The 15,452-nt window shown below is 36.8% G+C and overlaps 1 protein-coding gene across 2 annotated transcripts in view; it reads left to right on the top strand.

The window, feature by feature from the left end:
* The first annotated feature begins 206 nt into the window (after positions 1 to 206).
* Positions 207 to 15,452, top strand: part of CUBN (cubilin) — a 225,935-nt gene continuing 210,689 nt past the window's right edge. For both annotated transcript variants that reach the window (XM_037510673.1, XM_037510672.1), the window contains exons 1-9: positions 207 to 406; positions 770 to 899; positions 1,813 to 1,908; positions 2,474 to 2,512; positions 5,427 to 5,528; positions 6,155 to 6,258; positions 11,711 to 11,837; positions 12,762 to 12,930; positions 15,018 to 15,149. In XM_037510673.1, coding sequence (XP_037366570.1) covers positions 282 to 406; positions 770 to 899; positions 1,813 to 1,908; positions 2,474 to 2,512; positions 5,427 to 5,528; positions 6,155 to 6,258; positions 11,711 to 11,837; positions 12,762 to 12,930; positions 15,018 to 15,149 — 1,024 coding nt within the window. In that variant the 5' untranslated portion in view covers positions 207 to 281. The remainder of the gene's footprint in view (positions 407 to 769; positions 900 to 1,812; positions 1,909 to 2,473; positions 2,513 to 5,426; positions 5,529 to 6,154; positions 6,259 to 11,710; positions 11,838 to 12,761; positions 12,931 to 15,017; positions 15,150 to 15,452) is intronic.

Below are 15,452 nucleotides of genomic sequence, written 5' to 3'. Positions count from 1 at the left end.
TAAATGTTTCCAAAGCAGCTTGTTACCATTTCAAAGGTCAAATAGATAATGATTAAGTTGTACATCACTTCAGGGTAGATTTTGACCTCTGACAAGTTGAAGAGTACTGAAGATCTAAGATCATTTACATCCCTCAGGAAGGAAAAAATAACCTTCTAGGGCAAAAAAAAAAAAAAAAAAAAAAGAACTGAAAAGTTGCAGGATATTCCACAGGTCAAAGTACAAACTTCCATACTTAGTTGTTTGGAGTGACCTCACTCTTACTTGACAACCTAGGCGGAATGGTGAGGAACATGTCCTCACCTTTTCTTTGGAGTTTGGTTATTTTATTGACATTTGCTGAATTAGATGGTGAAGCTGGAGGAGATGAGCTGCAGAGACAAAAAAGGAATATTAACCTCCAACAGTAAGTAGACCATGGATTACTTTTGCTGATGTCTAGGGAAGTTCCTCATCAATTAAAAAAAAAATAGCCAGATAAGCAAAGGTGTAATTTTTCTTGAGAAAACTATGATGTCAAAAACTAAGAAAAAATATGTGCTCTTACATATACATTTTTCATCTAGCATTTTGCAAATAAGCATACAATTACTAAGCCATATCTCCAAGAAATTTGCAGAGAAAGAAATGGCAAATAAGAATGAAGAATTTGGCTCAGTTGATCACAAAGAAAAGACATATGCAGTCAGTTATTAGTCAGAAACTTTGTTCTTTAGATTTAAAAATTGTGCATGCTGATTACTGATACATTTTCTTGTTTGAAATATAGGCCTCGAATGGCTGCAGAGGGGGGAAATTTAGTGTTTCTTACTGGGTCTGCTCAAAACATTGAATTTAGAACTGGATCTCTGGGGAAAATTAAATTAAATGATGAAGACCTTGGTGAATGCATCCATCAGGTAATACATTGGAAATATATTGAAATCATTTTGTGTCTCCATCTATAGTCACTAAATTAAACAAGTCTATATTAATCTGTACCTTAAATCTTTAGCACAGGGAACATAATTGGAGGTGAGACTTATTTTTGTAAAGAACAATGCTTTAGATTAAGGATGGATAGAGGAAGTAATACTGTGTAGTCATGATTAATACAGAAAGGGGTACTGGAATTCTTCCATAAGGATGGCACGGAAGGAGGGGAACCAGAGAAATATATAAATGTGATCAGCTTACTTTTGCCACAGAACAGAACTGATCAATTACTCTTCCTTATTATTTTCAGTGTTCATTGTTTACTCTAACATGCTGGCATATTAGTATGTAAGAAGCTAGCACAATTTAATTCTTACTGTGGGCTATCTCCTGTTCTCAGCACTTTATGTGCATTATCTCCTCTGACCTCACAGCTACCCTCTGGGCTTGCCTTTACTATCACCCCATTCATAGGGGGGTAAAGGTACACCACAACAGGTTAGTAACTTGCCTAAGGACAAAATAAATGATTACACCAAGATTTAAAGCCCAAAAAATCTGATTCCAAGCCAGGTATTGAACAAGTGCCCTAAACTGTTATTATGGGGAAAAGGACAATGGAAAATACCTTGATATAGGAAAAGGAAAAATTATGCCTTGACTCTTTTAGTTTGATGTCTATTATACATGGTGTAAAAGGGAAAAGGAAAAATTATGCCTTGACTCTTTTTTGGTTTGATGTCTCTTACACATAGTGTTGTTTTCACTTTTATAACAATAGGAAAGATCTTGGTGGTTAAAATAATATGCTCCTCAAAATTTTAAATTATATTCCTATAAGATATACATGATTTTTTTCACTAACATTCTCTTCCTCTTCCTTCTTTTTAAAATTAGATCCAGAAAAACAAAGATGATATTACAGACTTAAAAAGGAGTACAATTGGTCTACCTCTAAATATTTCTAATCAAATCCATGAGCTTAATACCAAGGTAAGTCTGTTACCGGCATCATTAGAACAAACAGGTTGGCCTTAATTCAACTTTGTAAGTAACCATTTTGCATTAGAATTTGATTTTTGAGGAGGATTTTATGTCCTTTTCAGAAATTTATCATTATAATTCTGGCTTTTTGGTTAAATGACACAACTCTAGCAGAAGATGTAGAAAAGGTGATATGCAGAAGGGTAGGGACACTGTGACAAGCACTTAGTCGTTTTCCCACAGTAGGCTTCTTATGGTGAAGCAGATGAAGCACATTCCTTTATGAAAATCCCCAGAATCACACTGTGCATAAAAGCTGTGAATCAAGTCAATGGGTGATACTTCTCTTAAAAAATATCTTTAAAAATATCCATGGGATTGGAGAGAGTAGGAAGGAGGGGAAGCCTGGAGGGGAGAGGAATGAGAGGAAAAAAGGGAATTAAAAAAAAAAAAAAAAACAACAGATAAAGTGAGTTCCTGCCAGAAAACATTAGGAAAATATGTCAAGGGGATGATATCATATGTGAAATGCCTTCAAACCGGCTAACTAATGCTGTTTCTTTCCTACTACTAGCTTGTGGATCTTGAGAGAAAATTTCAAAGCCTACAGCAGGTAAGTCCCATAACTACTAGGTATATAACACCTTTCTCTGAGTTATTAATGGAGCTGTTATTATTTTTTTAATTTTATATATTTTTTACATCACTTTTCATTTTTGCACCGTGTATGCATTTTCATCTTGGTAATATTCCCCATATAATTCCCACCCCCATTCCTCCCCGCCGCCCCCCGTAGTGTGTCTCTGGTTTATAGTTGCTTGTTGATTTTGATTTTTACTTCATTATAATTAGTCTTTTTCCTAGTCCCTTATTTAGGTTTTCTGAATTCCTGCTATGAATGAGACCATTCAGTATTTTTCTTTTTCTTTCTGGCTTATTTTGCTGAACATGATCCCTTCCAGCTCCATCCATGTTGCTGCAAATTGCATGGGCTTATCTTTTTTGATTGCTGAGTAATAGTCCATTGTGTATATATGTACCACATCTATTTTTGGGCATTTGGGTTGTTTCCATAGCTTAGCTATTGTAAATAGTGGAGCTGTTGTTCTTAAGGTAGATGAATGATCAAAGTGAAGGACTTTACTTTTTCCCATAATTTAATTCCCATCACAGTTCATTCTTTCTAGGACATAGATGAGAAATCTGAGTCTCAGATCAGCCCAGGGATCTGGGCATGTGAGTCTTTCTGAGCTTGAGGTCCAGATTCCATGTGGTCTTCCCCTTCACTGTCACATTTTTTTTAAGATTTATTTATTTATGCATACAAGAACTGGGGTACAGGCTAGAGGTGTGAGGGTTGGGGGGAGAGGATTCACCAGAGACAGAGTGGGGAACAGAACGGGCAGATTGACTGAAGTACACTGCTGAGGAATGCAACAGGCCAGTCAGGATAGGTCTGCTGCACCATGTGTGTAGCTCCCTGGCAGGCCAGGGATCAAACTTGTGCTGTAGAGGCTGTTGTCCACTTCATAGTGTGGTGCTTAACCCCTTGCACCATCAGGGAGGCCCCACTGTCACATTTTTAACAGTTTTATGCAATGTGCCACACCTGGTCAGCTATGACCACCCAACTTGCTGATTCTATTATCAAGTACTGAGTTTTGAAAGGCTGTGTATCTTCTCTAGTATGCCATTAAAATATATGGAGTATGTGTCACAAAATATTCCAAGTTTCTTTAAAACTGCATTCACTGGTGATTAAAATTTGGACAATTTTATAAAAGTTATAAACTTTTCATAATTTTACTACATGCTTGTAGATGTGTTCTTGTAATTTTAAACTTCTGACCCCTTGTGTAGATTGCTGACTTGTTCAAGACTTTCATGGAAACCATAACATAACTTTCTACCCAGAGAAATGAAGGGAATGCCCCCTAAAATTTTTGAATGAAAGTCAGAGGATTCAAAAGTTAAGAGTCCCTGACTTAATGTTCTTTACCTATTTTCATTATGTGTTGAGGGTTGTCCTGTACTTTTGGTGAGCAAGATTATGTGCTCCTTTTCCTGACTTTGATAGTAAATTGCCCTCTTACCTTTTATATTTTTAGGGAGTAGTAGAATGAATGGAAGTGAGCAAATAATCTTTTGGGATAGGGGTTGGGCAAGACACAGTGCTAGAGTTTTCTGTCTCACAGAGTGCTCTATTATTCCTACCGAAAGTAAAGAACTGGAGGCCAAGGTCATAATTAGCTCACACTCTCCTCCCACTCTCCACTACCCCAGAAATTTTTTAATGATTTTTGAATGTAAGTTGTTATACTTTTAGATAAGACAAGAGCTCTCTAGGTTCTACAGTCCCTGCCACTCCTTGTTATCTTCCTTTTGACAGAGCACTGATTTCAGTTCCTTCTGGGCCCTTAGGCTTTTGAGATTTTAATCCCCAGACATTGTTGCTTTTGTATGCCACAAAAACTTCTAATGAGTTTATGGTTAATTTTGTTGATAGTATCCTTTTATGAACAGAGATGACTCTGGTACAGGTACAATGGCAGACAAAATAATGGAAGAAAATAGAGCCTAGAAAGAGGTCCTCTTGTATGGTCACCTGAACAATGACCACAATAGAGAGTAAATGGTCCTGGCCAGTTGGCTGTTCCCTGGCTCTGTTTCATCTGTAAAACAAAGAGAACAGAAGTGATGTTCTTTGATATAAATTAAAAAAAATTAAGGAATAATTTACCCCTATTTTAACTTTTAAAACAAAGAATTAAGCTACAATTAAGTGAAATTATTGGGACATCTTTCCTTGCATAATCCCTGTTCTCTAAATTTTTCTCTGCCTCCAAAGCTGTGACATAGCTTACAAGATTGGCGCTGGTAGCTGGCATATGGGATGATTCCTCAGGATGTGTAGACAAAGGCAGTTGTGTTTGTGACTCTGGTCTGAAAGAAGTCACGTGAGCACGAGAGTGGAGGCTGTATCTAAGCCGACCATACTTCAAAGAAAGGAACCTGGAGTGAAAAGAGTTCAGTCACCTTAACCCATGGGAGGAGTGGTGGCAGCAAAAGATGATCAGATTTCAAATTCTTATCTAAGTTAGCAAAGATAGAATAACAGCAAAAAACCCAGAATTTCCATTCCATTTACTTCATACAAAAGGAATGTTCAGTATTATTCTGACACCTAAAATCTTTATTCTTGTCAACCAGCATGTATTTCTCCAGTAAACGACACTTTTCCAAAGAATAAAGTGAGAATCTTCTACCCTCATCCCTTTCAGGGTTAAATGAATGTAAATAGTAAAGAAATATGAATAGGACTGATAATTTGAAATGCTTTTTGTTTTTTCCACTAGAGTTTTGTTTTGATGAAGTACTTAGGTAATTGATTTAGAGTCTGGATGGAGCACCCCGGCCCCCACCTGAATAGCAGTACAACGTAATCCTATATAGGCCTTCCCTTAACATGTGTATAACTGCCTTCTGTGAGTATGATTATCTTACTGGCTGCCCTGTCCTTATTTTAGACAGTTGACAAAAAAGTTTGCAGCAGCAATCCCTGCCAAAATGGGGGAACCTGCCTCAATCTTCATGACTCCTTTTATTGTATCTGTTCATCACAATGGAAGGTGAGTTGCTTGGCTTTTGCTTTAAAAAGATGGTGAGTCAGCATCTGTGGTTACCTTGGACTCATTGAGATATATTTAATTTTCCACCCAAAGTTTCTAGGATTCTGTGTTCTCTGTATCAGTGAGTTACACCATTCGTGCTAAAATCCAAATAATGGCCAGTATGATTACATTACTCAGTCATCTTAATGAGGGGTTCCCTTGATTGGATGTTTTTCTACTAACTGAAAACTAGTTCGCATTAGATGTACTAAGTGAGTCTTGACATGAGTCATGTAAATTTGCTTCCATTTTTTATGTTAATGGTGAAGATGTTCCTAATGTCCACATTAAAAAAAATGTTGACTATTCCCAAACTGTTTCCCTCAGTGAAATGAGGATTAGTTTGTTTAGTTCTTTTTATGTGATTGATGTAATCTGACAAGAGTTCTTAAACATTTGTGGCCAAATACGGTTCCAGGGAAAGATAGACTGAAGATTAGCATTGGTATTATATTATTGTATCTGAGCTGATCAAGGACTAACTTATTGTTTGTGTGCAAATCCTTAAATATATCTTATGAAAATTGACTCTAGATGCCACTGTGACCTGTGGCACTTAACTTTATTCTTTTATGTGACTGCAGGGACCTCTGTGCTCAGCTGATGTTAACGAATGTACAGTTTACTCAGAAACACCCTTGGGCTGCCAGAATGGAGCCACATGTGTAAACACGGCTGGGAGTTACAGGTGACTTTTTGTTGTTGTAGATATTGTTTTAAAATACCAGGATATATTTTTGAAGGACTAAAACATCCCATAGTTAAGAGCATCCAAGATCAATTGTGTTACCAGCAAAATGTAACACTCTTTGGGGAATACGTCACTCTCATTCAGTGTACACAAATCTATTTACTTAGATGAAGAAAAGCTTGTGCATTTTCAACTCCAGAGAAAAGATTTCCCTAAGGAACTGGAAGAAGGCCACTGCAGCTGGCAGAGAGAGTAGGGTGGCCTGTTACAATAGGAAGATTAGTAGTTAGTGAGAGTCAGAGGACTGAAGGACAGACTTTGATGGACTCTAAGCAAAAGTGGGACACACTGTAGCAGTGAGCCATTGCCACACTCATTCAATAGGTCAGCAAGCTTGTATTTTTATTAAAATGTCTGCATCCAAGTGCTATGTGAAATGTTGACCACTCAAGGTCAGATATTGAACTGAGGTTTTCTTCAAAGAGTTAACTCTCATTGCTTGCTTTTAATTACCATTGGGCCCCTTACCATAATCATAGTGCAGCAACTATCTCCTCTTCTGATCTGCTGTCACACCAGTGCTCTGCAGTATTCCCTTGCCCAGTTTAAACAGCACGTGCTCTGGGAAACCTCTCTTTCCCTTATGAAGTTAAGTTAGACATCACAGGGCCTCCATGTTCTTATCAAGCTCTAGGAATTTGAGTTGAGTTAGGCATCACAAGGCCTCCTGTTTGATTGGTTGCCTCTATTCTGGGATTATTAAAAGAGAAACAAACGGGTTCTGCTATGGTGTGAACAAATTTTTTCCAATACTCTGGGTTATAATCTCCCTGGAGCCAAGAACAATTATTTGCTCTCTTATTAGTGTCTCTGCTATCTTTTTCTTCAATTAACTTGTAAAAATACCCATTCTATTCTTTCAGAAAAAAATAAAATAAAATAAAATAGTGGAAGACTATTTCATTGGAAAAATTCTTTCTTAGAATAGTGAAAGCATAGCAAGGAAAAGCATTGTCTACTTCCTCCTTGTCTTCTGCTAACACATTATTTTCTCAAAAAACAGTTGCAATCATGTTTTTCATTTAAGTGATCTTTTTGTTCTTTTGATTTGATCCTAAAATTTGTACTCATTTCAAGTTATAAACTAACTCCTTCAAACTTCTGGTGGGTATGTCCATAAGTTTAATCTTTGTGCAATGCCATAATTAACCTTAAATTATACACCTCTGACTTAAATTAAGCACTACCTTATTAAAGGGTCTTTTGCTCACAGAACTCCATTTCATTTAAGTGAATCCTCTGATCCCTGCTTTTAAAAACATTCAAGCTTATGTTAGATCCAGGATGCAAGTCTAATCTTCCATTTTCTCGAAAGCATTCTCTCCTGATTTCTGTTTATGGGTATTTATCAATGGGAATTGCTGCTTGGCAATTTGTGGCAAATGTCCTTACTTCCAGCACTGATACTGTTTTGCCTTCCCAATGTCAAGGAACATCCTGGAGATTAATTCTCACCCCTGATCCTCCTTTATCATCATTGTCTTCTGTGCTCTTGCAAGCCAGCAGAGTAACAACAATATATATGTGGAATGAGGTCCATAGACCAAACTCCAATTTCTTCCTCTATAGCACATTATATTCCCTGCAAAATGGAAAAGATAAAAAACTAACACAACTCTACTGCATGTTAAGGGTTAGAGTTTTTTTTGTCTAAATATGAGTGAGAGAACATTTTATTTGTTGAGAGTTGGCAGATTCGACTTTATAAGAGCAATACTGAAAGAAAATACTGTGAAAGCAATACTGTGAAAGAAAACCCAAGGATTCTGTGGTGACTCTGATTTTGATTTCTTGTTGCTGCCCTTTATAGATTTGATGGAGGACAGTTCACTGAAGAGAATTTAAATCTGGTTTCTTCTAGATTTCTTTCTTCTATCCATAATTGGATAGTTTAAGAAACCTCATGAATTCCATTGATTATCTATGAACTAAATACTCTAATTCAGGCATATAATGAACACTTTTTGAAGGATTAAAAGAAAATAGAAAAATGTGTGTGAGCATAAGACTAAATTCTTGCTTTGTGGAATCTGTGTAATGAAATAGAGAACACTTAGATAATCTTGAGGTCTGTTAATTGTATGAGATTAAATCTTTGTTAATCAGTAGCTTCCTGGAGGCTAGAAACCCCTTAGGGGAACTTCAGCAGGCACTTGGAAAGGAGTACTTGCCTTGCTGTTAAATAATCTGCACTTACAGAAATGTGGTCACGATGGGCAGAATTTGTTCTAGATTAGAGCCTCTTTGGTTTTTAATTCTTGGAGCCCATTTACTTGAGACAAAGGAGTCTCTATTTAAAGGGATTAATAACTCCCAATTATAAACCTCTGAAAGATAAAGAAAGCACCAAGCAAATACTAATTAATTGGAGGCACTATTTTATAGGAAATAATTCTTACTTAGAGTAATGATAGCAGAACAAGGAAAAGCATCATCTGTTTCCACCAGTTACTCTGGCTCAAGGTCTTGCTGCCAACTGCTTCAAAGAGCAAACATAATATTGTGCCACTTCTTTATACTGTTATTGCTTCTTTGTCTTGAAGAATTGATTCTTATTGTTAACTTACGTTGGATTTAAGACAGTTCTTGGGATCCAGACTTTCCTTGCATGGAGAGTATATTTTACATACTTCAGATCTAGAAGTCTTTCTAGGAAAAAAGCAAAACAAAACTGAGTTTGTTGTGTGATTTGATTTCCTAGAACCACACTGATGAGAGCATATTTACTTATTTCTATTTTTATCACTAGTGGGTTTTAAAACATGCAGTTTAAATGATGAGGATAATTTGGGGTTTTTAATTTAAATTTTATTTTTATATTCCCCATACAATTACAACCCCCTTATTTTGACCCCAATCCCTCCTTTCCCGCCCCCACCCCCATAGAGTGTCTCTGGTTCATAGTTGTTTGTTGATTTTGATATTTTCTTTCTTATAGTTATTGTTTTTCCTGGATAATCTGGTTTTAGCTCAGATGGTAGTTAGGCATTAAACTTATTACCTCTTTCAGTTAGTCAGTTATATTAATATTGAACCATGAACCCTAATGCAAGTTAAACAATGTCAGTGAAAGTCTATCTGACCTCTTCTCAATTGCCAAATGCATTTGCAATGTTTCTGAAGAATGAAAAGCCTTATTTTCTTCTGCTAATACAAAAATACAATAGAAGGTCACTATAGCAGTGACTTCTGCTAGATCAGCAACTGAAAACTGAGGCAAAGACAGGAGTGATTAATTTAAAAATACCACATATGGCTTTTATTTTTCAACTCAGGGAGGTATATTTATTCTTTTCTTTTAAGGGTGTATCTATAAACCTTTGAGAATGTATACAACCTTTGAGAATGTATAAACCTTTGAGAATGTATATTTATGTTAATAAATATACCTTGAAAAAACAATGTCTTTATAATTACTATACCTTTCAGAACATGGTAATGTAATGTGATATGCAGTTTCAAAGAAATAGATTTTAATTCATCTTTCACCTATTCGTATTCTATGGCCTTGGATAATGTGAACCTCATCTGTTAAATGGGCTTAATAAATACTGGCCTTTGAGGATCATAGCAAAGAAGCTGAGCGTGTACTTGGCTTCCTTCTTCCCTCCTTTTGTATTCTCAAAGTATCTAAACTTAAATGAAAGAAATGTATCTGCTTAGAGAAGGATGTAGGATTAAAATCTCATCTCCAAGTTACAATGGAAAGGGAAAAGATAGAAAAAGTGATAAAGAAAGATTTAACTTCAGGTCCCTGAGCCAGAATTTCTTCTCAAATCTTAAATCACCTCCACTGTAAAGTGCTTGGGATGATGAACACGATTTCCTGAGCACTTCCTATAGCGGAGTTCCTTTAGACCTCAAGGTGAAAATAGTGCTCATTGTGCATTCTTATTTTACAAGAAACAGAGGTAGAGAGAGTTACAACTTTGCCTGAGGTGAAAACTTAATAGGCTTGGTCAGGATTTAAACTCTGGTAATTTAGTTATATGTGATCCTGAATATTCAGTTCTTTCCTACATAGAAATATAGGCTGAGAAAGCTAGAGGTTTAAAGATTAACAAAAAATTCAGGTGGCACAGGTTGTGGTAAAAGAAAATTTTAGAAATGAAACCATCTGCATCAAATGCTCAACTATATATTTGAAATGTTAAATATTTCTGTAGTCTTCAGACATCTATAATTAAACTCCCTAAAATGATATTCTGTGTAAGGATGGGAGAGCACAGTGGAAAGGGAACAGAATATGAAATAGTATAAAAAAAGAGATAAGAGGAAGAGAAACACATGGGAATAGGGAAAGAATGACTGAATTTTTCCTTAAGTTTAATCATCTGTTGCTATTAATATTAGACCTCATCTTAATGAGAAAGACAACCATATCAATCATATATTTGCTTAAACATCAACTGAACTCCTTGTACCTAAATGTCCCATTGAAGGAACTTTTTTACCTTGTAAAATGGTCCTTTTTCCAGAAAATTCAGAATCTAGTTCATGGTTCATGGCCATAGAGTTCCTTTCCGTCTGTTCTTGTCTTTGACCCCTGGTCCTGATTGGTCAGTTTCCCCCATGTGGGCCAGTACTGTTCATTCAGGCAAGTGGCAACCTCTGAGCCTGACTGTCCACTCAGTCAGATGTGCTCAGACATGTGTAAATGAGATTAGGCTCTGTGAGTCCTCTGTGCCTCTCCTTTCCCAATTGCCAGTCTCTTATCTTTCACATTCCTTGTAAGCCACAGTGCAGATATAAAGAGGTATGAAGCTTACTCAGGTTTTTTTTTTTTTTTATTAATTTTGTTCATTTTGTTGTGAATTAAAATGTGACTATAAAAAGAAATACTACTCTGTATAATTACATCTTTTATGGATAGAAGTATTGCCCTTTGTCATATGATAATAATAATGGACTCTGAGATGTGGCTAGCACATTGCCTGTGGGGTTATAAAATCCTAGAGAACAATCCAGGTCACCTGTGCTTACTGGTTGGATGGACAAGGAATTGTCTTGTTGCTCTCTTCTTTTATGATGAATGGACTTGTTGATCTCTGCTTTTACCATCCTGAACTAATTCCATCCCTCTTAGTTTATAGATGTCTGATCTTTGAAAGCACTGTTTGATGACATGATACCAGAATAATTTATAGTGGCAGTCTTGCCAGGATAATAAACTGTGGCTCTCCAACACTGTATTTGAGAAGTTGGCACATTGACTCAATTCACCACTTCGAGTAGAGCAGAGTGATTTGTTTCCAAGATTCTTGTCAGTAAATCTGATTTGTTGATTTATGGTTCTACTCACTGACCTTCATTCGGATTTTTTGTAAGCAATGCTAAGAAACATGCCCCTTGAAACACAAGCCCTAATGTGCTCTTGTGTAATCAACAGTTGTCACTGCTCTCCTGAGACGTACGGCCCCCAGTGTGCATCCAAATACAATGACTGTGAAGGGGGCTCCAAGGCCCTCTGTGTCCACGGCATCTGTGAAGATCTGGTCCGCACACAGACTGGAGAGGTGGGTTCCTTCCAAATGTGACTCTCCGAAGGAAGTCACAGTGTTAGTTCCTTGCCTGCATGGCTATGTATAAGCACAGCCCAGGGGACTGCAGAAAGGAAGTCCCTTCCTGAACTTAATCTGGGCACAGGTAAGGAAGAAGATGGGAATTCTTCATCACAATGGGGAAAATTGGACCCAGAGGTTAAGATTTCATTATATAAATATATAACATTTTAAATATTCTTTCATGAATCTCTCTGTGAGACAAGACTTTTTTTTTTTGCCCTTCTAAGTTTTAACAGTGATACCTTTTAAGGAGTATGGATTTTTGTCTGACTCCTGAGCCTTGGTGAGGTTTGTAGACTCCATAAACCTACGTCCCCAAGTGCCCCCATGTTGTGGGTCCTGATTCCTGACCTTCAGGGACACTCACCCATCCAACTTCTTGGTCCTCTCTGAGGCCCTCAGGTCCTAAGTTTTGCTCCATTTTTTCTTACCTATGTGATGGAAAATAGTTCCTTTCCAATGGTAGTGATGGTGGTGGGGGGAATGCGGACTGGAAGGGAAGAGAGACTTTCAAACAGGAAATAAACATTTGATTTTCCAAGGGATGTGCCTACATGGGTGTTTTTTCCTCTAAAAACATAGCAGGCTGAGTTGATTGAGTTTAATTATATTGACTTACAGTTCTTGATTGTTGTTGTTCTTTCCCTGGCATCTTTGGGGCAAATTATAGGTTCTCTTTACTCTGAAATAAAGGTGTTTTCTTTTTGCCTGGTCTGTTCTAAATGTTTAATCATATGGGAAGAAAAAGAGAAGTCATTCAATTGGCCTTATGAAAATGATTGTTATAGGATCAACAGTTTGGGACTTGAGATTTTCCAAGACTTTTCTTGCTCACTTTCTAGATTGTCTCTTTCCACACTCTTGTCTTCCTGCCAGCCCAAGTACAGTTGCATCTGTGATGCTGGGTGGACATCCCTGCCCCCGCCACACAGCCCAGCCTGCACACTGGACGTAGATGAGTGCAGCCTCCTGCCTGCGCCTTGTTCAGCTCTTGTGCAGTGTTTCAACACTCCAGGCTCTTTCTATTGTGGGGCCTGTCCAACAGGTATGTGAGCATGTCCATCATCAGCCAGAGGTTTTGTGCCAGATTCTGCAAGTCTGCCAGGCAAGATGCCAAAACCAATTTCTGTCTACTGCTGAAGGACAAGTAGACTGTTCTTAGGAGGTGTTCCAATCCATTATCACATACTATATGACTAACTCCCACTCCAGGCAATCTTAGCAGTATTGCCATTAAACCACAGAAATGGAAGATTTATCCAAAACTGCGCTACAGTCAAAGGTTGGGGCTAACGCTAACCATAGAGTTTGTGAAGTCAAACAATTTATTGTTATGCCCATCAGCTGATAAGACTGAGGATCAAAAGGCAGGTGCTCTAGTCCCACCTTCATACTAGCCTGATATTTATATACTTGGGCAAATTATTTGACCTCTTAATGTCTCCAGGAGAGTCCTGTAGTTCTCACCTATATTAAAAGCTGTGTCATTAGAAGACCCTGTGGCCTTGCTATAAATAGGAGCCCCATCACAGACCCACAGAGATTGAAATCTCCAAGGGAGGTCACATGTCAAGTTGTTGAAAACATAGTCTCTAGAATCAGAAACTGCCTGGGTTTGACTGCAAGCTTCATACATCGCTATATGGGATCATCATCATTCATTCAGTTCATATTTGTAGAGCACCTACTATGAGCAAAGCAGCATGCTGTGTTCACTGTTCAATAATTAATCAGACATCAGAGAGTCTACAAGACCTTCCTGCACTCACGAGGTGTTCTTAGAAAGTGGAGTACAAAGAGAATATAATAATAGCAAGTATTCTTTTATGAAAACATTATTAAAGTACTTTAGTAGGCAGTTTTAATTTTTGCAATTAGAACAAAACTAAGAATTTGTAGTAACTACTATCTTTACCTTTTAAAGATGTAAAAACTTAAGGTTTAGAGAGGGATATAACTTATAAGCAGTCAGGATTCAAAGTCAGGTTTGCTGGACTCAGGATCTGAGCTGAGATGCTGAGTACTTTGTTTCTCTGTCTTACTAAGCAACCCCACATACCTGGGGCTTCACTTGGTGAATTTTGGTTTAGTGATCTTCTGCATGTTGTATGTTTAGATTTTACAAAGCTAGAAAGAAGTTGAAAAAACACATGAAGACTTTTCCCCTTAAAAAAAAAAAAAAAGACTTTTCCCCTTAGTTTATAGGGCCAAGTAAAATTTGCAAATAATTTCATATCTCATTCTTAAAGGTAATTTGCTTTTTGTTATACTGCTAATCATCTTATTTCTTCCTGAGTATCATAGTTAATAGATGCTGTTAAAAAGGAAAGGAAACTAAAAGCTATGAAAAAAAAAACAGAAAAAATACCTATAGCTTTATCATTCAGAAGATCATGATTAATATGTGGGCTTATTTTCTTCCAGTTATTTTCTGTGAACTCATTTCTTCATGTACAAATATGAAAATTTTCTCAGATTCATAGATCAAAAATACATAAATATTTTAAAGAAGTTAAGAGGTTTTAAGCATTCTTATTACTATAATTTCAATCATGAGTAAAGCAAATTCATAACAATTGAATAAAACAGATATGTCTACAGTAAAATGTTTTTCTTTAACCTAAATCTCATTTTCCTAGTGAGACCACCATTAGCAGTTTGTTCTCTATTCTCCTGTTTGCTTGTATGAAACACAGGTAGATTAAAAACAAACTCTCTCAAAATTGGTATCATACTCTAAATATTATTGCAAATACTCTGGTATTTTAATAAAAACTAATAAAATAATAAAATTAGTTTTTATTATTCAATAGTAAAAGTGAATTATTATATATTCAACTATGTCACTATTGACTATTGAAAGATTTTTTTTCTAGCTTTATCACTAGAATAAATTTTGAAAAGTGGAATTGTGAATCAAAAGGTATGATTTAAAATTTTTTAAATGAGTACTACCAGATCTTTTCCAAAACAGGTTACTGTGACTTAATTTCTAACCAACAGTATGTAAGAGTATTCCATTTGCCCACCATTTTACTAGGAATTGGTTCTAAGAATTTAAAGCGATCTTGGCAAATCTGCAATTCTCTGCTAACTTGTCTTATAGAGCTAATTTTTCAAATCTTTTTCTAGGCTGGCAAGGAAATGGATACAATTGTCAAGATATCAATGAATGTGAGATAAATAATGGTGGCTGTTCTGTGGCTCCACCTGTTGAGTGTGTGAATACACAGGGATCTTACCACTGTCGGCAATGTCCCCCAGGTGTGTTACTGAAACCCTGATTAACATGAAGGGCAAAACATATGTTTGAAAACAGAATCTTGTGCTCCATTTTAAAGACGATTTCTTTTTTTTAAAAGGATTTATTAACTCATGCATACAAGAACCAGGGTACAGGCCAGATGTGTGGGAGGGTGAGAGGGTTCACCAGAGACAGAGTGGGGAGCAAAACAGGCAGATCAACTGAAATACACTGCTGAGAGGAGCAGCGGGTGAGACAGGAGAAGTCTGCTGCACCATGTGGGTATCTCCCTGGCTGGCCGGGATCAAACCCACACTGCAGAG

The sequence above is a fragment of the Talpa occidentalis genome, unplaced genomic scaffold (assembly GCF_014898055.3).
Source record: "Talpa occidentalis isolate TD23 unplaced genomic scaffold, MPIMG_talOcc4v2.1 talOcc4.14, whole genome shotgun sequence".
Lineage (NCBI taxonomy): Eukaryota > Metazoa > Chordata > Mammalia > Eulipotyphla > Talpidae > Talpa > Talpa occidentalis.
The sequence above is the reverse complement of the archived record's forward strand: the minus strand, read 5'-3'. Positions and strand labels throughout refer to the sequence as shown.